This window comes from Nelusetta ayraudi, unplaced genomic scaffold (assembly GCF_046127955.1).
Source record: "Nelusetta ayraudi isolate G7.1 ecotype Tasmania unplaced genomic scaffold, CSIRO-AGI_Nayr_v1 ptg000017l, whole genome shotgun sequence".
NCBI lineage: Eukaryota > Metazoa > Chordata > Actinopteri > Tetraodontiformes > Monacanthidae > Nelusetta > Nelusetta ayraudi.
The window spans coordinates 2,810,326-2,833,919 of record NW_027466067.1 but is presented as its reverse complement, the minus strand read 5'-3'; the positions used below and the strand labels follow the sequence as shown (position 1 = coordinate 2,833,919).

At 44.7% G+C, this 23,594-nt stretch overlaps 2 protein-coding genes across 3 annotated transcripts in view; one reads left to right on the top strand and one right to left on the bottom strand.

The window, feature by feature from the left end:
* Window positions 1–9,323: 9,323 nt before the first annotated feature.
* On the bottom strand, window positions 9,324–13,552 carry ube2v1 (ubiquitin-conjugating enzyme E2 variant 1). Its single transcript, XM_076024772.1, has 4 exons — window positions 13,397–13,552; window positions 11,651–11,796; window positions 11,089–11,214; window positions 9,324–10,650 (listed from the first exon to the last, which is right to left on the bottom strand). The coding sequence occupies exons 1-4, from the start codon at window positions 13,419–13,421 to the stop codon at window positions 10,504–10,506; spliced, it is 444 nt and encodes a 147-aa protein (XP_075880887.1). The 5' UTR covers window positions 13,422–13,552; the 3' UTR covers window positions 9,324–10,503.
* A 2,523-nt stretch (window positions 13,553–16,075) lies between these two features.
* The window catches only part of plxnb1b (plexin b1b), a 73,013-nt gene continuing 65,494 nt past the window's right edge, over window positions 16,076–23,594 (top strand). Inside the window, exon 1 of one of the 2 annotated variants that reach the window (XM_076024734.1) lies at window positions 16,076–16,628. The gene's annotated coding sequence lies outside the window, so the exon portion shown is untranslated. The remainder of the gene's footprint in view (window positions 16,629–23,594) is intronic. The other variant, XM_076024735.1, reaches the window with a different exon arrangement.

Sequence of the window (23,594 nt, the reverse complement as noted above, 5' to 3'; positions counted from 1 at the left end):
CTCAGCTCTCCACACAACCATATACCTGTCACATGGATAAAAAGGCCCCCGGCGCTGACTTCCGCTCAGTCGGCTGCGACTGGCTGACCTCTGGGGGCCCACGAGGGGTCACGGGGTCAAATTGGTGCACGGCCGAAGAGGCAGCGGCAGCTTGGATGCAGCCTGGACGCCGCAGTCCCAGCTGGCTCAGCAGTGCACGGTTCACATTAGAATAGAATAGAATCTATATGGTCGATGTAAATGTGCGGAGAGACACTGCCGGAGCAGAAGTCAGAATCTAGAAGCGCAAGTAAGCACTGGACGCTTTGCACCACTCAAGTACAATAGATTAGGACTTAAAGCAGAGAGAGGTAAGTGAGTTCTTGAGTGACAGGTATCATGATTATTTCATATTTTTCATATTTGTTGGCCTGTAATGACATGATGCCCAACACTTCTAAAGATCAGCAAAACGGAGGTGAAAACACAAGAGCGAAAAAAAAGACAATTAGACTCAATGCTGCCTTTGCAGTCCTGTGACTGATGAGCCGAGGCAACATAATTACACCCCACCCTGATAATCGTTCCCCACACACTGGCTGTCTCCTCCTGATGTCATGATGTTTGATAAAATCTCCCTGGGACTTGTGAAAACAATATTGAATGTATTATGCATTTATAATATTCATTCTGTGTATTGTTTTGGCAGAAGTTGACGTACAAAATCCTTGTGGATGTGTTTGGTTTGGAGATTCCAGCCCTTTTGCTTCTACTCATTAATTGCTGCTAGTTTCTTCTCTTAAAGCAACAACATACAAACTAAAGAGTTGCGAAATTCCATATGACAATGAAGGCGGCAGGGACTGGTTATGGCTTTTTAGATGGAGTCTAAAGAGATCTTCACTACTTCCCATTTTAAAAGTTCTTGTGCACTTTTTCATCCTCCTTTCTGTGTTTTTGCACATTTCCAAACAAAAACCAAAAAGGGTACATTTAAAATATGACCACGAAAAAGTTGAATTTGAACTGAAATCTGGTGAGAAAAATATCCATTTACTTAAAAGAGTGCTTCGTTTCTATGTTGTAACAATAAAAGCATTTCCATGCAAATAAAAAAAGGAGAAAACAAGAAGCTCTCACACTATTAATACAACATTTTGACATAATCGAGACTCCATAAATCTGTTTCTTCTGTGACGGGCGGAATCTCACTCTGGAGAAATCTGCCCGTTTCTGCGCCGTGCGACTCCGGCTGGCAAGGCTGATTAAACGCATGTAAAGCAGCGGGCGGAGGCGACGGGCGAGCGCGCGGCCCTATCTGAGCCTGTTGAGCAGTGATAAGTGAGATAATTTGTGCTAATCACATCCAGTCATTAGAGAGCCATCTGAAAAACAAACGCCAGTCCCTTTCACCCGGGCATCTTTTCAGCGACTCTCTCTCGCTCTCAAAAAAAAAATCTCTCACTCTGCCATCTGACGACGAGGCAGCTGCACGCCGGTGAATGAGAGTGATTGTCTCTTTTCTTTTAATCAGCGCGCCGCCAGTAAGAACATTGAGGATTTCCCCTCTTCACTCCGTGTGCTTTTTCAAGGGGCTGATTGTGGCTCGCTGCGGAGAGCAACTTGTCATTTGTGCTCCAACACATTTCCTTTTTTTTTTTTCGCCCCCACTTCTTCTACTTCGTCTTTTTACACACCCTTCTACACACACACACACACACACTTTAACCAGCTTTGTGCAAAATGGGGTCAGAAACGCTCCGCTGAGATTTGTCTCGCACTTCTCGGCCGCAGAAGCAAATAGCAAAAACACCTCCAGTCAATTTGGAAGTGACTGGTTAAAGTCTTGCACATGCACAAGCGGGGGGCCCCCCCAGGTCGGCCCGTCTCTCCGGCGAGGGTCCGGGTTCAAGAGGTCGGGGAAGGGGATGAGGAAAAGGTTCCGAGCCATCAGGGCCGATGCGTGGCAGGAGGATACAGTTGGGACGCTGTTGGGAAGATGGGATGCCAAAAAAAGAAAAGGGTGGAAAAAGGCAAAAGGGGGTGAAGGAGGCTTGTACAACTGCATTTTAATCTAGTCAAACCTCAATCCTGATAAAAGGAATCTGTCCATCTTCCTCTTTTCCATTCCGGGGGTCATCAATCACATGTGTCACTGGCTGCTGCCGCAACGGCGGACTGTGGGTCTCGGGGGAGCGGCCGGGGGGCCAGATCTACAGATGCTGTCCAAATTGGAAAGAAGCCGCGCGATGAAAAGGGGTGTGTGTGTGTGTGTGTGTGTGTGTGTGTGTGTGTGTGTGTGTGTGTGTATGTGTGAAGGAGAGGGTGAGGGAGAGAGAATGAGAGAGAGAGAGACGTGCAGGCAGGACAGAGTGATGACCGGCCTGATGGTAGACAGTCAAACAACAGGTGCACCGTGTTTACCAGAGAAACGTGGCAAACTGCAGGAGCTGCCTGGAAGACAATCCAGAATGTGCCTGCAGGTCTTCAGATGAAAGCCGTGCAGATTCTGCCCCATCCACCCCCCCCCCCCCACCCAACATTAAGAGGATAAAAGACGGCACCGCAAATCTGGAATCATTGTTTTTTTCTTGGTCAATGAAAGTTTCTAAAATAATGTTTTAATGTTTTTTCCTTTTCCATTTTTTATTTTACTCACAGTGATTGTCCAGATTTCACTCTCTTGCTTGTTTATGTGAGATAAATGTAAGTAAATATTCAGTGTATCCCTGACTTTTTTTGGCTTCAAACACAATTTTTCCCAATTTATGGTTCATTAGTTATGACCATTTAGATTTACATTCAATGTCTGTTTGTCTGTCCAAGTGGGATTATTCCTGCGTTGTAAAATATATAAACCACACTGGACTTTCTCTGTTTTTCCTGGGATGAAAAGCGTTGAGCTTTCGCACACATCAGCTCTTCCACAACAGTCTGTCTGCACAGGCCGCCAGACACGCTGCCACCTGCTCTTCAAGAGAGGGGCAGCATCCTCGCAAAAACACTTTGCCACGCTGGTAAAGTGGCCATCAGGCGTAATTTGGGGTTCGCACTCTCGGCACGACCTGAGCCGGGGGCTCAGCCATGCCAACCAGACACTGTGCCTCAAGCTGCATTCACGCTAAATGCCGCATTTACCCGCAATGATTTTTGAAAGAGAAGTGAACCAAAACCACCTGGACTGAGCGACCCAGTTTCAGCAGCTGCTCGATTCTGGGACGGCGTCTAACCGGAAGGAGCAGTGAACGGAAAGAAAAAAGCATGAGGAGGGGGAAAAAATCCATGCGATCGAATGGCCGAAAATCAACTCTGGTTTGGAAGTTTGCAACCAAAATAATGGATCACAAGCAACTGCGATTTGTTTCTGAGATGTTTTCTGCACTAATGCCTGCAGTAGGTTGTTCCTGTTATGATCTCCTTCACTATTGCAAATTATTTGTCACCACATATTTAAAAAAAAAGAAATCCTCAGACGACCATATATCAATGAACGCTTGTACATCTTCCATATTTGCCACAAAAACATTTTTATTTTTATTTGTATGTCTTCTAAATCAGTGTTTTTCAACCGCTGTGCCACATTCACACAGGCTCTGATTCTCCACGAGGCCACGCATCGGCACGTCAAGAGCGTTCCAGCACAAAGCGTCCCTCTGCACTCTTCTGCACCCGGTGAAAAATGATCCTGCAGCAAAAACGCCCGCTGAACCATCCGGCCTCGCTCACGGTCCCCGCGCTGCCGTCCTTGTCACCTGATACTGACACAGAACTCTGCAGAGCTCGGCCCAGTTTCACCCCTTCCTGCGGACGCTCGCCTTGGACTTGGCCCGGCCCGAGAAAAGCTGCATAGCTCTGGCCCGGGGCCCCGCGCCGCTCCTCCATTCCCTGTTCAATACACAATCAACTGATGGTGTCACTGCGGGTGACATTGTCTCTACAAGTGTCATTCGCCGGCCTTGAGAGCACTTACACTAAATGGCTCTTCGCCAAATAGCCCTTCAGCGCAGGCCAGTTCAATTGCACTGTCAAAAGGAGAATTACCTGCCGCGGGGGCCCCCACCCCATCCAACCCACCCGTCCCAAATGGTGGCGCTCGTATGATAAAGGACACCGGGAATCATTTAGGCTAATGTCCCGGCATTAGAGGAGCCCGTTAGAGGAGAGGAATCGAGGATAAATCACCACATCTGCATGAGCAAGGGACAAAAAGTGAGAGCCGTCGATTTTGTCCTAATTGAGAGGCGCGTCACAAGGAGCTGTGTGTGTGTGTGTATGTGTGTGTGTGTGTGTGCATGTGTGTGTGCGTGTGTGTTTGGTTTTAAGGGGGGGTGGGGGGAGTGAGAAAGAACCGTTGCAGGGCTCCAGCTGTAACGCCGCAGCAGCAACAGACTGCTTTTTCTCTTGTTGGACATAGTGGGATTTTCTTTTTCTGGAGGGTGGGGGGTTGGGGGGTATTTAGGGGGAGCTTACCAGAAAAAGTGAGAGGTCGAGGGAGGGAGGGGGAGGGGGTGTTGTTAGGTTAGACAGGGAACTCTCACCCTCGCACACCCTTTGTCTCCCGGCCATCTGCTGAGATTTCATAATGGTCGCGAGCGCGTGAGGAGGGGAGGCGTCGCGGCATTGTGGGGCTGGATGGGGGGGGGGGCTTGAGGGGAGGGGAACAAGGGGAGGTGGGGGTTGGAGGGGGCTACATTCCGTCACCTCACAACCATCCACACCGCAGAGCCACGCTGGGCCAGGCCACAGGAGGCCGCAGCAGCTCCGAAATTTACAGCCCCGCTGACCCCACGGCGATGACTCTCCACTTTCCCAAACACTCACTCGGGTTTTTATTGCTCATTTCGTTGAGGAGTGGAACGAGAGAGAGTGGGGGGGGGGCCCTTTGTGGAAACGCCAGGAAGCAAACTTGGACTCGGCATCGCCATGTTACGCAGAATATGGAATTGAGTTTTGATATCTGAGAGGGACGGATGGTTCACCGAATCCTCCAGCAGATCTTCAAGGATACTGAAATCTTACAGAACTGAACTTAATGCAGAAAGTTGCATTTGAATGAGAGAATGACATTAGATGTGAGGTCTCATTGTAAGTTTTTCAAACAGAGGGAAAATTACATTTTACAGTGTGGTTTGTGCTCTGACCCATATTGGGTGGAATCCTGAAGAGACAAAAAAAGAATCAAAATTATTTATACATATATATATATATAAATCAAACATGTGTTGAACTTCAAAAGCAGTCATAAGTTGGACTTTTTGTTGGACTTTTGCCCAAAAAATTCACAGTTTTCTACTTTAGGCTGCAAAGTGTCCTCCTACTCTGCTCTGCTTTCATTCAAATTACATCCCAATCTTTTTTCTTTCACTTGGGCATATACTTCCAAGTACTTCCACCATGACATCAGAGCAAAACTCATCACAAGAGACACATCTTTTGCTTCACCCGCCACCTCCAATTTTCTGTACATGAAACATTTCTCGGTCTTCAAGGTTAAACACAGTCTGCAACCAGACGGAGTATCATCAGCATCCACTGCCGAGGTTAAGAAGCCTTAAAAAATATCCCCGAGCTCAATGTCTGAAACTAAGGTTCACATATTAATGCATCGTGTGGCATTTATTCAACCTATTCCTATTGGACTGAACAGGGTTTTTTCTCCTCCCTGGTATCAATGCTGTGTGCAGGTGGTGCCTACAGTCTTAAAGCACGTTACAGAGTAAAAGTATTCTGAGGACTTAAGACTTTGTGTTTCTTAAGACTGGTGGTCCCTTTAAAGTTGTGTCAAACTAATCTGTTGCGCCAGATGGGATGTTTCCTAAACCCTTTGGCTTTATGTGATGTATCCATCTGGTGAAGAGCCCAGAGAAAACATTTCAGATTGTTGATTTCATAGAAGTACCACTGATATCCTGATGTACCCACAAAACAGCAATTAGAAATACGGGGACAATAAACAATCTGATCAATAAAAAAAATTATATAAAAAAAATACTTTGAGAATGCATTGAGAATGATCTCCTCCTTGCGCAGACGCTTCCTATTCTTGACTTCATGTTCTTCAGTCCCACAACTGTGTTGAGGAGTTCAGGTGTTTTATTTCAGGAAAGAAGGCAGCAGTAGCAGAGCGTCGTCGTTGGACTCTGAGTCACTTTGTTGCCGCACCGGTTTGGACAGATTTGACAGGCACTCCAGGAAGTGCAGGGCATTCTGAAGAATGACACGGCAGAAACACGTTGTCACAGCATCTGATATGAGCGACCGACCACATCCAGGTGAAACCGCACCTAGCTGGAATCTGCTGTCGCCCTTAAAACAGGTTGCCTGCCCCCCTCCTGGATGAGAGAGATCAAACATCCTGTGGAGAAAACGGTCGGTCTAGAGTACAGCTGACGGCAGAGTGAGACTTTACAGTTAAACCAGTGTTACTGGAGACTTAGCGAGGAAACACACCAAGTGGCTACAAACACACCTGCTTGTCTCTTGCTGCACTGAAACAATACACATGCGTCAACCAGGGAGAAACTTTTTTTTGTTTTGTTTTTTTTTTATTAATTTTTTGTTTGTTGTTTGTTTGGCCAGCTGACAGTGAGGGAGAACTACTTCTGGGTAATTGACAACAGATATAACAGCTAGATTCTGTATTTAGAATTTTTGCAACAAGTGGTGGGCATCCCATGAGACTTTCTGTGCACGACTTCATCTGACGAAAGCAACTTTTCTTTTGTTTTATCTCAACGCATTGATGTGAGTTATATAAAAAAAAAAAATGCAAATCACCCACAAGGAAAAAAATCTGTCTCATTAAGCTAATTGGCACGCTCAGCATGGGCCGCGCGTTTGTTGCACTCGTGCGTGCATGCACGTGACCCCACGAGCAGATGGGCTCCGCCACACTGCGCTGCTTAGCCCCAAACACATGCATCAGGTCGAAAAGGGAGAGTGAATGAGTGTGTGTGTGTGTGTGTGTGTGTGTGTGTGTGTGTGTGTGTGTGTGTGTGTGTGTGTGTGTGTGTGTGTGTGTGTGCCAGCGACCATCTGACACCTCCCACAGCCGGACTACAACCCCCCCACCCCCATTACCACCACCACCAGCAGCTCCACCTCAGCCTGTGCTTTACATGAGAATGTGACAAATGGAGTGCAATCCAGCCAATTGAGTCAATTATGGAGGGGTCACCTGAATGCTTCTGATAATAAGGACCGTTAAGGAGAAAAGTGACCCAAATGGCAGCACAGTATTTCTCAAAAGGCAGTGCTGCGTTTAGCCCTTCTCAAGTACTTTGTCTGGAATAATTGAAATAAAATGAAATTCCCTGTATTCATTTATTCAACCAGTTTTGTTTCTTGGGTCTTTGAACTTCTGTTTCCCTGGAGCTGGATTTGAGACTTTACGTCGCCTCTTGTGGTCTTCTGGGTTGCATGGATCCTTAATAAATGGATTGAAAGATAAAAGAAAAACGCAAATAAAACTTGAAAAAGTTAAGAAATAGTAAAAAAAAAAATAAAGAAATCTTCCTTATTTGTGATGTGATAATATTTAGACTATATGAGTTTCAATTTAGAGAGAACTGTTGAATACAAATTTATAAGGTCCCAAGACATCAGTTACAGCAGAAGGAGCAACAACACTGGAAGCAGGAGGCTGTAAACAGAAGACTAAATGGATTTCTGGATGTCTGGAGGGATTTCTGGGACGCTCGAGTGTCCGAGGCTGCTGTACCAGAGTCTCGTAAGAAAAATAAGCACCTGAAAATCTGAGACCTTTCACATTTGTCTTGTCTTGGCAGCAGAGGGAGGCCGCTGCCGTTTGCAATGTTATTTTTCTTCTGTTTTTTTTGCAATCATGTTATTTTGTTCCTTTCGGCACAGATGTTGCCTGCCGCTCCCCAACAATCATTCTGATCGATCGTCACGCAACGCAACCGCTTCCCTTTCACTGTTTGATACAGTGGAGGTGTGGGGCTGCTTGTCCATCACAGGAGACACGATTAGAGTGATGGAGGGCCCGTCACATTTTTTGTTTCACACACATACACAGACACAGACACACACACACACACACACAAGTTGAAATTAAGACATTGGGTCAGACAAGGAAGACATGGTTTGAAGGACTAAGAAAGGCTTTTATTTCAGTATTTGTACTTAAAATTAGTGTAATACAACATAATCTGTTGTTTATAATAATAAAAAAAATCATTTTAAATGAATATAGCATTTTAAAAAAAAATTTTACTTTTTGTGCTGAGGTCATCGTCAAGTCAGTTTTCTTCACTTTGTTTGCAAGATTCAGTCGTTAGCGTGGCAGCATAGCATCAGGCTGATTGCCTCTCCTTGGAGGAGCTCAGCCAGCAGCTTCTGCGTGTCGGATAGCAGCGATTGAAGGGCGCCCAGCTGTAGCACCCACACAGTGATTGATTCAACCAAGGCCTTTTTTCCCCCCCCAAGGGGGATGTGTGTGAGTGTGTCATGTGCTGCCTTTTGTCCCGTCCTCCCTGCAGCAAAGACGATGCAAATAAGAAGAGGCAACAACAGCTGTCAGACGGGGACGCTACGTCTCGTTTTGCTTCCGCGAGCATCTTGCTGTCGGACCCGCCGAGATGGATGAGGAGGAGCTGCCGTGCTCCGCCGTCCGGCTCAGCCTCCTCCGAAGGCCAGTTTCAGCACTGCCGTCTGTCCCAGGCTGCTGGGTGAGCCGGTGCTGTCTGTGCTCTCTACATAAGCACGCCGCTTGACTGTCTGACTGATTGTTGAATATAAAATCTCTTCTGCCACAAGTCCATACAGATATGCTTGTAACAACGGCATTTGGAGCTGATGAACTGAAGCAACTTTTTGTCTTTTTGACTCAAAAAAATAAAATTGTGATCGCTAATTAGCCTCACTTGCAATTGTCACCTACTGAAACTTGTTATGACAGCATAGCTCTTTATGGTCTGACATACTTATTTTTGGTGTATATCAAAAATAAGTATCTTTATCCTGGACTATTGCGAAGGCTCCCAAACATGATAAAGAAAAAAGTCATACAATTTCAGTAATACTGCATATTTTGCCTGCTAAAACTAATGCTTTGTTATACAACTTCCAAACACTTGGTGGTCTTGGGGCCCAACAGAGAGCAGGACAGAAAAAAATAGACCTGGTGGTGTTTGTCACTAAACAGTATTAGATCTTACATGTATTGTAAACATTTACTTACAAGTAGAGCAAGGTTTAAAACAAACAAACAAATAAAAAACAGGAGTTTTTAAAATGTAAAACTAACCATTTACTTTAGACTGGACTATTAGCTACCAATTGCACAGTGCAGTAAGAGCCCGAAGAATGAAGACACAAAGGTGTGCAAAAGTAATAACGTTTAATTCAAATAAAATCATTGGGACAGGTCACCATCACCCCGAGAGATTCAACCCGTTATAAAATAAACATCCAACGCAGGCCTTTGCTGTGTGTGAAGACAAAGGCGTCAGTGAGAACACACAGGTCAGCCCAGAGGCCAAAGAAACCAAACCGAGGATCCCCACAAAAAAAAAAGTCTGAACCGAAATAAGGATGAAAAAAAAAAATATATATATATGTATATATATATATATAAATGTATATTGCAGCTCCGCCTGCTCAGGACAGCACAGTGGTGATCGTACAAACAACCTTCTTTGATGACAGACAGAACTCGGACCTGTAGGCACCCTCCACCTCGTAATCTCCCTCCTGGCTGCTAAGAATCAATCACTATCACAAAGCGCTAGATGAACCATATGGCACACAGAACATGAGTGATGAGCCAGGTATCGTGCACTGTTAATACATATGTTTTGCTGAATGTCTTATAGCAGTTAATTCCCAAGTACCAGACATGCGCTCGTTTACAGAAAAAGGCCCGTCAAATTCACATCGTCGGGATGGTGGAAGCTGGGGAATTTTGAACGGAGTAGGTTTGTTATGTTGTTGTTTTTTGTTTTTTTTTAATTCTCTTTCAAGGAAGCATTCCGTAGAAGTTCAAGTGTGTTGCTTTTTCCAATAACAACGACATGGAATGACTGTTTTACATTTCAGCAGGGGTTACAGGAAGATATATATATCTATAGTGAGTCAATTTTGCTTCCCAAACATTAACCTTTAGTGACGAATCCAGCACACACTCTAACAACACACAGGCTGGCACACTCAATCAAGGTTATTACATTCTGGATTTAGAACACAGAGATAATAATTTTTATTATTAAAACAAAATCGGAAAAAAAAAGTAGGATGTACAGTATTCTGCTTTACGCCGTGAACTTGAATGTGTGACGAACAACTTTGTCATGGGGGTGCGCGCCGTCCCCCGCGCCTCCCTCCTCTGCCCGTCAGGGGGGCTCCCTGGGAAGGAAGCTGGAATACATGACAACTGAGAGAGTGTGTGTGTGTGTGTGTGTGTGAGAGAGAGCGAGAGAAAGAGGGGGAGAGAGAGAGATTGAGAGAAGAGAGAGAGAGAGAGAGAGAGAGAGAAAGCGAGGGGGAGAGAGAGTTAGAGGGAGTTCAGTTGCTGTACTGGCTGCCATCAGGCGGCTGGGAGAGTCGGCTGTTCTCTTTCGACGACATGTGCCCTCTGATCTCCATCAGCACCATGCGGATGGTGTTGGATTTTTTCCACCGGGAGAGATTTGCCACTGCCTTCAGGTCCACCTTGAGAAGAGGCGAGAAGAGAGGATGGAAGAGTTCCTTGTTATTGCCTTGACATGGGGATTTTAAGGTTGTCATGTCAGCTTTGTGTTCGTTTTAGGACATCATCTTTCCAATCATCTTAAGAAATGTGAATTTGAAAATGTTTTTAGACATTTTACAAAAACTAAAGAGTGAAAAAAGATATTTAAGTTATAATAATGTTACAATTATCAAGGAGAAAAAGTCTTTAAGGCAGAATGAAACACTTGTAAAAGGAGCCGCTGGTCAAACACTTTTGATTTTCCATTTTCAATTCGTAACGACACGTTCACTATGAATTGCTATGTAAATAATCGGGGACAAAGCCAAACAGAGAACAGCACTTTCGATTTAAAGAGAAATCACGGGGGTTAACCTTTCACTTTTCACTTGCAATTGAAATGAAACTTGGAAACTCACCAAGCCATTTAAACTGTTGACACCAGGCAGGTTGATCTTGTTCACAAAACGGACCTGAGGCGGGACCTCGGGGTACTTTGGTCCACATTCAATTTTCAGACTATAAATCTTGCCATCGAAGGTGGTCTGCAACAGAGAGCAGCGTTGAAGAGACTGCGACATTTCACATTTCCTGCGCTGTTCATCTTAATACAAAAATTAAGTTTCAGAAAATACACTTTTTGCTATGACAAATGACGCCATGAATTCTGACGGATAAGAAAGTAGAACTTGGAAATAGTGAAAGCATGAAGAATATAAAGAAATCATGATTGTCGTTCATTTCTGAGCTTTATGTCTTTACGTGTGAAGATGTCAACTGCTGCTGATTGGACAAACGATTAATTCCAACAACAGAATAAATAAATCAAATCATTCACGAGCCAAGCAGCCACACCTGACAAGGCTGTTAATAATGAAAGGTAAAGGATCACAGTCACAATCAATCGTGTCAGACAGTCTCTTCTCGTTCACATTAGGAAGGTTACAACAAAGATGTGGCCTGGGGCAGGGTGCGCCTCACCTTGTGGGGGCCGATGATCATGGCAATCCAGGAAGTGAGTGATATGTCATCATCATTTACGAGGCCCCAGCTCACGGTACCATCACCGACTCCTTTCTGGCCTTCGTCCAGTTCCTCCAGCAGCCGAAAATTACGAGGAACCACAACTTCAAGCAAAGACAAACGGGTTTGATGGAAAGACATCCGTGGGCACAAATTGAGGATATTCAGACCCGAGGTTAATAAGCAGGCCTGAAGGCCCCCTTAAACATACGTCAGCTACGTTGCTCCTCTCCATAATCACCCAAATGTAAGTGGGCTGACTTCACTTTTAGTAAGTTAAATAGTTAACAGTGTTATGTTGAGAAACACAAACCTTACCACTCTTGATAAAATGAAACAGATTTTAGGAATAGTTAGAATGAGCAATACACAAATCGTAAAATCCAGATGGAAAATATAAAAGAAAAACATGAAAATTAGAATCCTCTGCAAATGTATCAAATGGTCACTTATGCAAACACTCTTAAGGAGGGAACTGTACCGTTCCCTCCTTCCAAAGGGAACAGTATTGGAGTAAATCACTTCCTATTATACAGTCACTAACTCCACCATTTCAAGCATTGGAGATGACGGCCTAAATTTGTTTGCTGGACTATAGAATGGATTCATACAGACAAGTCAGCCTAAACCTAACCCTGAATGCATTACTTGGTAAATTGTTTTGGATTATGGTACGGTTTAAGGGAGTTTTCTTGCTCAATCCCGATAAAAAAAAAAAAATGAAAGCCCCCTTCTAGCCGGGAGGCCTGAACTATATAGTCTTCTAAATCTAAAACGCACGGTTCTTAAATATGAACGGGTGGATACAAACGCATTAATCTATCCGACACCAGCTGGGCAAACTGGCTGATCCACACTCGAACCTAAAGCCGTAGATATCTCTTGACGCACTGATGGCCAAAATACGTTGGCAGTCGGAAAGAGTTGAAACCATTACACCGGCGTTAAGATTCGACTTCATACAAAGGTATTAACAATTATAAAACGCATAGCCGTACAGAAACTCTCCACTGAAGGCGGGTGGAAAATTGTGAAGTGAACCGATGAACGGATGAAGTTACTAGCTTTGGCTTGGCTAAGCCAAATGTTAGCATAGGAGTTGTCCGAAGCTACACTTTGAACAGAATCTGACGTAAATTTAGCAGTGGGTCTCCATCTCAAATCCGAAAACCATAGTAGAAATTACACGGATTGGTTCGATTATTATTGACGAGTTTCTTATGTACATTTCTTCAGGATTGCGGGGCAGCTTAACAGAAACCAACTTATCGAGCCATCAGGCTACGTTGACGGGCGTCGCCGCATTCCAAATAGCGTAACTAGCAGACATCACTGGCAAAAAAACAAAACAAAACAAAAAGTGGGGCGAGAGGGGGGCAGGCGGACACGCCAAAATAAAATGCACCAAATGCCGTTCGTGGGCGATAGCGTGAGACCACAGCATGCCCACAGCAGACGGTTGATCTCTGCTCGCAGACTCCGGGCTAGCCTCCACCAGTTAGCCAGCTAGCGTGTTAGCTGGAAGAGGTACGAAAGCGTTTTGCCTTGACGCTGAATTCAGACAGAGCTAAGCAAGCCTTTTCGCTTGAACACTGTACAGAGTGAAACTCGAACGCAATCAACGCGTTGCCGCCGGAATGAAAACGTGTTGTCGTCCGCAAATGGATACAAATAACGTCTGAACTATCGGCAAAATCGGCTTACCACTTGCGCCGGTGGTGGCCGCCATATTTGTCACTGCTCCACGGAGGCGCGCACGTACGACGTCGGCATGCGCGTGGCCGCTGAGTAAAAAAGTAGTGTTTTGTCCTCCATTTCTGCTTCCTGTTAAATAATTTGCTTCGATTTATTTTTCATGGGATGTGTGAGGTTGTGAGATTGTCTCTTTACGCATGTGTTGTAAACATACGCACTGTAATCTCAAACATTAATTGAGAGCATTAACACTATTTGCTGTCAGCCCTGGGCAGTCAAAAGCAGGACAGACTTCTGTTGAAAGAACAGGTGCTCCATCTAGTGGGCAATTCGAAAACACACAAATCTGTGTGTGTGTGTGTGTGTGTTTGTGTGTGTGTGTGTGTGTGTGTGTGTGTGTGTGTGTGTGTGTGTGTGTGTGTGTGTGTGTGTTTATTATCAATAACTCATCAAGATACTCTGCATGCTTCGTTCACATTCTGCTTGCAAATCGTGTGTGTGTGTGTGTGTGTGTGTGTGTGTGTGTGTGTGTGTGTGTTTGCATTTGTGCTTTTCAATAGCTCAATCATGAGTGAATGAGGTCGGTGTGTTTGCTTAAGGTCAGTGCTGACCTTGTGTGTGAGCACACCTGGTGTGGCATGCGGCCTGTCCTTCAGCAGTAGCACGAAAGTAAGAATTACAGTCTACTTTCATTCAAAATAAATAAATTCTGGACAGAGAATGTAAATAATGACCAGTCAAAAACATTGACCAGTCAGTAATAAGTTCTCAAAAGATTCTTGTCACCCTATAAAATCACTTAAGGAAAAGCAACGGTTTGGTTGAATGTTTAGGTTGATAATGATTTGCAATTGGGCAACAATTTCAAAGACAGGGCTCTCAGCTACGTGTTTTAGGTACCTGTGTGTGATTTGAGGTTCGTGATACTCTATTATTTTACCAACTCATGTGATATTTCAGCATTGACTGTGTGTTTCTTTCTTATCATTGCCAGCTACTCAGATACATATTTGAAAAGATCACCATTACATAACTGCCATATCATGAGCTACACAGCTCAGTGCATGCTGATGTATTTTGGGACAGTGAAATAATTTGAGGCTGTATGTGAAATTCTTACCCCTGTTGTGGATTAAGCATGACAAACATGAACCACCAGCTCATGGATGTGTGTTGCTTCCCCACCCAACTAACTAACTAACTCAGAAATGCCCCCCATGAATCTCCAAGGCTGGGAGAAAAGTGAGAGAAAGTGGTCACTGTGCTCTGTGTGCATGTGAAAATTAACATACAGGAGCTTCCTGAAAGGGCGATGTCGCCATCTGACCCACTCCAACACACACACCTCCTCCAGCTACCCATCACCACTGCCCTGTGGTCTCCAGGCTTGCCATCCCCCACTCACACTCCCCTGTGAAGACAAGTTGGTTCTCACAGTGACACCACTGGGACGTGTGTGTGTGTGTGTGAGAGAGAGAGAGAGTGATAAATGGCTAGAGATGAATGGCCCAGTGTGTCTCACAGTGAGCTGAATACAGTGCGCTGCTCCTGACACACAGACATGCTCATTCACACTCTGCTTTTTTCCAATTTTCAAACTCTCACCGCTCATATGAATGTAGGCCTGTCCTGGCTGGCGGAAATACACACATGCATACATGTATTCACACTGGTGGTCTTACAGACTGCACACAATGCATGTAGCAACTATAAGAGGTTATTCTGAAGTGCTAGTGGGTATCATTCATGTGTGCGTACGTTTGAAGGTGTTTCAGAACAGATTAAAGCGTGCAAGCTGACAATAAAGTAAAGAATGGCGTAGTAGTCATCTCAGTCCCATAATGTTGGGTGACAGAGTTTAACTTGCTTGATATTATTTCAAATCAGGTTCAGGCTCTCAGGTTCAATATTTGTTAAACTCTTAACAGTTGTTGTCTAGTCCAAGTTGGGGTCAGGGGGTTAATGATTGGTAGGGAGGGTGAGGTTGATATGAGTGATCTTTGAGTCCTCATACATAACAAGAGAAGCAAGAGAGGAGATGTAAAGGGCTCCTTTTCACACTTGGATGGCAAAGATGTAAAACAGGTTGTGTGACCGCTGAGTGGTCTCCATGGCATATATGCTGGTTCACAGGTGGCCCCTTATGATGTCTCTAAGCTGAGGGGAGCTAAGGTCAGAAACCCGAACGCCATAGAAATGATCACTGGCTCACTTCCAGAGAATCCTTGCAGTTCTCTGGATGACCAGAAGAGAACAGCCATGCTCTAACCATTCACCCGTGCTGCGTTCAAGGACTGGCAAAATGTGGTACCGACACCCAGGACTTTATGCGTTTGACCGTAGAAGTAAGTGAGATTCCCAACCCATTAAATGTGATTTTTTTTTCCCTCTTATTTTTCATATGCCCAAATTTAAACATACATATATCTCATTCTTGACATAGCCGTCATGAAATTTCTGGAGAGGAGTTTTCTTTTTTATTTCTTGGACGGTCTAGCATTTAGCGTGCAAGAATGTTAGCTCAGATCTGTATTTATCACTAGTCAAGCCACAATTTAAAACTTATGTTTCATTTTATTTGCAGCTAGAGACTAAATTTAGCAGGCTTGTTTACCTGCGCAAAAGCTTCGAATATAGCCGTAGTTCTAGAGTTTATTGAAAAAAGGCTGATGCGAAAAGAGTGACGCGTGAGTGTCCTGTCTTGGTTTAGGAAAATACGACCGGCACTTGAAGGCAGCGGGTATACCCCCAGTTTTTGTCAAGCCCCTTTACACGCCGATGGAGCAGCACAGCCAGGGCACCGAGGCACCACCAGACCTCTCCCACTGCCCGCCGGTTACATGTGGGGGACAGAAGACCTGCGGAATGACTGGGAACAGAAACTAAACTAAGGAAAACTAAACTAACACATCACCAGCCCTCACAGTGGGGGATAACTGCACGGAATTATCCAGTCCGTACGTGGAGGGGCGTTAAAAGGTGTGCGAAGAAGTGAAAAGTTGGATGCCCGAAAGGGAAAATCTTTGCGAGTGTTGGACTGAGCGACGATGGAATTTGTGGTCTCTCGTAACGACCGGGAATAACAATATCGGGTCCCCCCGACTCAGTCCGTGTGCAGGCAAAGTGGATACCAAGCAAAGGGAACAAGTGAAAAGTTGCCCCCGGAGCTTCTGCGGAGAAGTGAGGCGGCGGTGTTTTCTCCTGATTTAGTGGCAGTGGGGAAACTACATCGCAGGACCAGGTGAGCTGCACGCCTTGATAATATAACATTCATTCCGTTGCACTTTGAAACACGAGTGCCAATGTGTGCACGCATGCATGTGCGACTGTGTTTTCTATTGATTCACCACCTCTACACGACCGAGCGTCTGTCTCATGTGAGCCGCCGGGGGGCCGAGGCAGCGGCGGCAAGCAGCCCCTGAACGCCTCATCTCCCGTGGCAACTTTGCTGTTCTACACCCTGCCCGCCTTTTCTCTTTCACCGTTTTGTGTTCTTTTTTTAATTGATAAACTCGAGTTAGCAGCGGCAGCTAACGCCGGGTTAGCCTGCTGCACACACACACACACACACCAACTGCTGGCCGCCGAGCTAACTTCTCCAATACACACCGCTGACGGCGGGGCCAGCACCACCAGCTACTATAACGAATGCTCATTAACTCACGGGAGGTGTGACCACATTTTTTTTTTTTTTTACGGTCATAAGATGTGACCAAACCAAACGTCGTGCTCATTTGGAACGGGCTGGTAAAAATGAATTGAAGTAAAGGGGTCGACTTCGTCTGACTTCCAAACGGGTATAGCCCCGGGGACCGTCGCCCTGGGTCGGTGCCAGCTTCTTCCATGTAACACGGCTGTTAGTTGGTGTTTTCCCCTCCCACTACATTAGTCGCTGTTTCATTACACGTTACATGTAACATTTTTAAAGGGTAGGCTTTCCAAAATATCACAAAGGGTTGGAGGTTATGTATGTTGTGTTGTCACCAACAAAATCACTACTCTTATCTCTAGTGTTCTGCTTATACATCATCATTTTTCTCTGTTGTGTAGTTTAGGATATTTAAAGGAGCCTCCCCTTTAAATGAGACAGTAGTGTGATCAGGGACAACAATATTCCCAATGGCCAAAGGCCAACTTTAGGTCTGTGGCGGGGCGGAAGTACGAAGGTCGCTGAATTTTGTGACCACTTGGTTTACAAGTGTCTTGGCTTACACCCAATCAGGGCTACTGCCCGTGAGAGCGTGCGACCCCTTGTTTTTGTCCCGTGGGTGTTGGTCTGCTTTCACAGTGAAGTGTCTTCCTTTACCTCTGCCATCTGCTCCCATTGCCTCATCACTGAAGTGATGGCTTAGTGTAAGCCAGGAAATGAGATGGAATAAATATCCCCTCCCTGTGCTGCTGCTGATGAGTGTGATTGCTCATTTACTTTGAATTGCGTTGTTGAAAAGGCAGAGGCATGCCCCGACATCATGCCCGCTACTTCTCGTTTGCTCTGTGCAAATGGAAAGTCAGTTTTAGGGCTTTCTGTATTGACCGAACATTAAATGCAAATCTTGTTCTAAAGGAATGAAATGCTTAATAAAAGACTCGCCCATATTCATAATTATGTTTTTTTTTGTTGGTGACAATTTCAGACCAGAAAAAGTAAAAGTATCACTATAAATCACTTGTTCCAGTTGTGTTGTACTCGTATGAAATTGACAGTTTGGATTTCACTTAGGAACTTGCGTGAATGGTGTGTCCACACACATTAGAATAATGTCATATGCGTTATTGTTGAAAATGAAAAGTGCTTATAAGACTTTTCACTGAACATTTCTGTGCAAACCTGCATGTTTATTAGCCGTGCCTCCACATTGTGAGGGGAGTGTTGGCACCACTCAAGATAATTTTTGGCCAGACTCTGGGCCTAATATTCCACCATTCATGACTACATGGCATTCCTAAGTTAATGCTGGTCCAAGTTGATTATTGCCCAGATGCTCCCCTAGTGTGATGGGCTTTGGAGATGTAGTCCTGCCAACTCGCTTGTCTTTCCTCCAAATTGAAATTGTAATAATGAAACCAAACTTGTATTTTCCTACTAATTAAGTTAACTTACTTGAGGCACACACCAGAACTGGAGCTGTCTCGCCTTGCTGAAATGACCTTTGATCCTGTGTTAAAACACCACCGCTCTGCTGTTTCACATTTAACCTTTGAAAGGGTTGACCTGCAATGACTTCACTTGGAAAATGTAATTTGAAATATGTCAGAAAAATGACTTTATTTTGTCTTAAAAAATGAAATGATCAGAGTTTCAAGAATTTTTTTTTTTTATAAAAATCAATTTAGCACCAGTTAATTTCTGTTTTTGCACTTAAATAAACCTGCTGACGGTGAAAGGGTTCGCTTAACTTATATTAACTATATAGACTCATTAACACTCCAAGTTTGCCGTTAATGTGCCTCCCCAACAAGCTGCAAGTTTCCACTCACAAATTCTGTCACATTCTAGGTGTCAGAGGTCAGAGGGTGACGTGGGGGTTGGGCGTCGACTGTTCTGATGAGGGCTTTCTTTTCTGTCTGGAAGCTGGAGGGACTGCAGCGAGTGTGTGGTGTCGGATCATCCCCCCTGTTTCCCAACTGAAACCCCTTCATTTAATGTGTTTTCTGGCCAAATAGACGGCTCAAGCCCAAGAATGTCTGACATACATATACAGTTGAAGTTTGGGCTGAACAAGGGCTGGGGAGAGGTTTGAATTTCCACATCACACTTGTGTATTTTTACTCCTAGGCCAGGATTAAGTTTGTATTTAGACCAAATGCAGTGGTGCCACGAAATGCTGCAGGGTTGCGTGCTATGGGAGTCTCCGTTAACACAACAGGAGCGTTTGCGTGACATCGAACTATAATGTGCTTCACCGATTTTTGTGTTTGATCACTGGAAGATGTGACTGGCTGCCGTATCATGATGTGGACAACGTCAACCAAAAGGAAGCCGGCTGTAGTTTGAAAATACGCTTATGTCATGTAAGTGATAAGGATCTTTTCCATGACCTTTAAACTGAACTGACAACTGAACTGGACAACCTCAGTTTAAAAAAACTTTTCATTGTTATTATTTTTATATTAATTTTTTTTTCAGTTTCCCTCATGGTAAGTTAGCAGACTTTACATATACGAGGCCCAGCAAAGTTATTTTCAATGCCAGTCCAAACTTGATGTGGACGCTGCTCTTGCGCAGCGGGGGTTCAGCGCTCCTCCACATTCTATGGTCAGATTAAATACCCAATTTAATTATGTCAGTGCGCATTAAATCAGTAACCTTATCAGGGTGGTCTGGCTGTGTAAGGGGGGTTTGTAAGCCAACAGATGCACCAAGATTAGGGACAATATGCTGGTGGTGCAAACTCTGGGTGTAGGGATAAATGACAGACTTAGAATCTGATACGATGTATGTAACCCCCCCGCTCCCCCATCCCACACACACACACACACCTCCACTAGCTCCTCAAGATAGCAGAACTTAAAAATAGCTTTGTCCAAGGGCAATACTGTATGTGTTTGTCTCAGTGCAGTGGAGAAACATTGATTATTTGAACGTTGATTGTTTTTGTTGAACATGCAAACTCCAAGATGAAAGCACAAAGACATCTGTGAGGCTTGTATTTTAGCATAATGATGTCTGCGCCTGGTATAATGTGAGACTGATTAGAGAAACAGCCTAAAGTCACATTGATTAATATGTGATGATTTCTGGCATTTCGGGGCTGCTGGGTGAGGGGCGTGGCTTCCTCTCACCAGTTCCTGATCCAATGAGTGTCCTGTTGCCGGACAGGATGAAGTCTGAGCCCAATATCTGAATCAGCAAAACCCTTGATTTATTTCCATTTATTTTTTGGCCAGATTTTTTTTTTTTTTTTTAAACAAACAACAACAAAACAGATAACAGATCTCAGAGGATGTAATTAGATGGAGAAGCTTCCTCATTATACAGATATGTAAATGGAGGCCCAGATACGTGGAATGCTGAGGATTGTTAAATAGATGCCAGCGTTAAAATCCCTTTGAAGCAGCCAGCGAAGGGCTTCATCGGAGTGTGAATTATTAACTCATCGAGATACTCTGCATGCTTCATCCACATGCTGCTTGCATAGTGTGTGTGTGTGTGTGTGTGTGTGTGTGTGTGTGTGTGTGTGTGTGTGTGTGTGTGTGTGTGTGTGTGTGTGTGTGTGTGTGTGTGTGTGTGTGTGTGTGTGTGTGTGTGTGTGTGCTTGCTTTTCAGTAGCTATCATGAATGAATGAAATTGGTGTGTTTGCTTAAGGTCAGTGTTGGCTCAACCCATGGGCACACCTGGTGTGGCATGCAGCCCATCCTTCAGTAAGGGCACTAAAGTAAGAATTACAGTCTGAACAGAGAATGTAAGTAATAACAACCAGTCAAAAACATAGACTAGGCCAGTTTTTGCCACCCTATGACATCACTTAATGAAAAGCAGTGGTTTGGTTGAATGTTTAGGTTGATACTGATTTGCAATTGGCCAACAACTTCAAGGACAGTGCTTTGAGCTATGTGTTTTAGGTACCTGTGTGGGATCTGAGGTTGTATTTCTAAGGATATTTCAGCACTGACTGGAGTTCAGGATGTGGCCTCAGATTGTTTTTCTTCTCTTTCAGCATGATCAGATCTCTTATCATTTCATATACACTGTCTTCTCACTGCACTTCATCAACAACCACCACACAATATTTTCTCCTCTCAACTGACCTCTTCCCTCCTGATTGCATTTCATGCCACCACACTCAACACCCGACTGTTCCCCCGCAGTGCTCCTTCCATCATATATTCCCGCTTCCTGCATTCAGGCGTACCTGTCGTCCCGTATCATCTCTGATCCATTCTGTGCAGCTGAAGCAGCCGTCTGTAGAACGCCCTCAGAGAAAGAGGCCCGGCTGCTAAGATAGGGTGACACAGATGAGAATGGCTTTGTTGCAGCGCTCGCAAGATGAGACCTCCACCTGGGGAAGGTGGAGGGTGGAGGAAGCGGCGAGCATTTGCCTGCATTCCCAGCGTTGATTACCCTCTTTCTCCCTTTCTAGGTTTCAGCCCGCTCTTTATGCGACTTCTAATGACCCTGATTCTGATACCAGAACATTTCAGAGACAAAATATCAATAGAGGGCTTGTTTTTTGTATATATTTTTTTCCGCAACAGGACACAGTCAGTCTGTATGGCAGGCTGTTGGTTATTTTGCATTCACTGTGTGCCAGAAGGGTGAAATGTTCTGTCAAGCAAACCAGAGCCGGATTTTTGCATTTGGTCCCATTTGCCGAAACATCTTTGCAGATTTCTGGACATGGGTCGAGACTTTATAAGACAGAGAAATGGAGGAATGTGAAAAGCCTCTAAGGTTTCCATTAGGTGATATCATACTTACTTATTACAGCCAAAATGCCCTCCCTGACTTGTTTTTCTCCCCAGAAACACTTTGATATGTAAATGTATTCATCAGCCTCTTGAGAAAAAAATACAATATCTATAAGATCATTTCTACCATGTACAGCTTGTTTATTTTCATATGAAATAATAATAAATTGTACCATGTGAAAATTGTATTGTACTTGACACATTCTTAAACAAATTTAGATGGAGGTTGTTTGTAATATTAGCCAGAGAGCATCTCTTCCGGTGCCAGTGTACGACTGTTTCATAGTGATTCATTGCAAAAGTGACACAGTGTGTTTTTCCCCTGAAGAAAAAACAACAAACGTTTTATCATGATTATGTTTCTTTATATACCAGACATAGAGAGAGGTCTTCCGTTCCCTACGAATGCCTCCCGGAACTAAACCATCTTCATTAAGTGGTTCACATTGGCACTAGTATTTATCTTATATATAGATAATCCAAAATGTACAGCTGTGGCTGGTATTATTGATCCAACAGCAAACCCCAAAAGTGTCTGAACCGCACTTGGCGGTGTCTCGTCCGCACAGATCCTATATTTAGACCAAGCTGGTCCATCCTGGGGGCAGATGGAGGAGCAGTAGAAACAAAAGCAGTGTAAGAGATGGTGGCTGGATGTGATCTCCTGCTGGAATGAGGCACAGCGCAGCACCCTGGCAAGTGGACACGCGTGAAAAGCTGCAATTATATCGTACTGCATAAACAAAATAAACAGCGGTTTGCTGCGTCTCTGCACCTGCACATTCCTCTGCATTCTCACATCTGCACCGATGCCACAAAATGCTACTCAAGGTGTTTTTTTTTCTGCCCCCCTCCTGCACATCTAAGAATTTTTCACGTCGGCACTTTTTGCTGCGCTTGCTCTATGCATTTTTAAAAAGGGTGGGCCTGCAGGCCTGCACCCCTCTTTTCTCCGCGGGGTGGGAGAGTGGGGGGGAAAGGGAAAGTAACCCTGCCTCCTTTGTCTCTTTTGTTGGAGAGTAGGCTGAAAAGACCAGCCAACCAGAGAGAGAGGGGGGAATTGTGAGGGGGAAAAAGTCGGGGTGAGAGAGGTGAGGGCGTACCTCGAGGAGAGAGGGGAGGGGATGGGCGGTGAGAGCGTCTCCTCCCACTCTGTCAGTTTGGAAAACAGCTGGTGTTCACCTGAGAATCCTTTTTGTCTCCTGCGAGGAAGGAGGACAGGTGAGGTTGGGTGTGGCTCGAGAAGGAAGAGCACATCCAGCATCCAGGCCTTTATATCCACACAGAATAACCGTGTTTGAAGTTATCTCAGAAGTCACTCAAGCCTTTGTGGGAACAAATTACTCATTTTTTTATACAAAAAAAAAACTTAAAGGTTTCATGGCGCTCTAATAGGCTGTGAAATCACGTCAGGCTTCCCTGAATTGGGTTTTTAGCCTTGCATGACTGCAGTCAGACAGGTGGCCATTCATTCCCGGCTTATGATTTGAAGTGAATGGGCTTAGGATCACGCTCGAAATTGAATATCATTTACATGACATCATTTTTTTTGACTCCTGAGGCAACAACAGAAAAAGGCATCTGCTGTGGTGCTGCGGTACCGGGGCTCTTCCTCACTTCACGGCAGCGTGTGCATTTGCCTCTTTGTGGTATGCAGGCAGCCATGAAAAGCGGCATTACGAAATGCCAACAGTCGACTGTTGCCAAGTGGCAGCCATGAAAGCCCCAAGAGAACATTGAGCTTTGAGTTTCCTCAGAAACGCCCTTTTTGTCAAGCCTGCCCACCCCCCCTTCAAA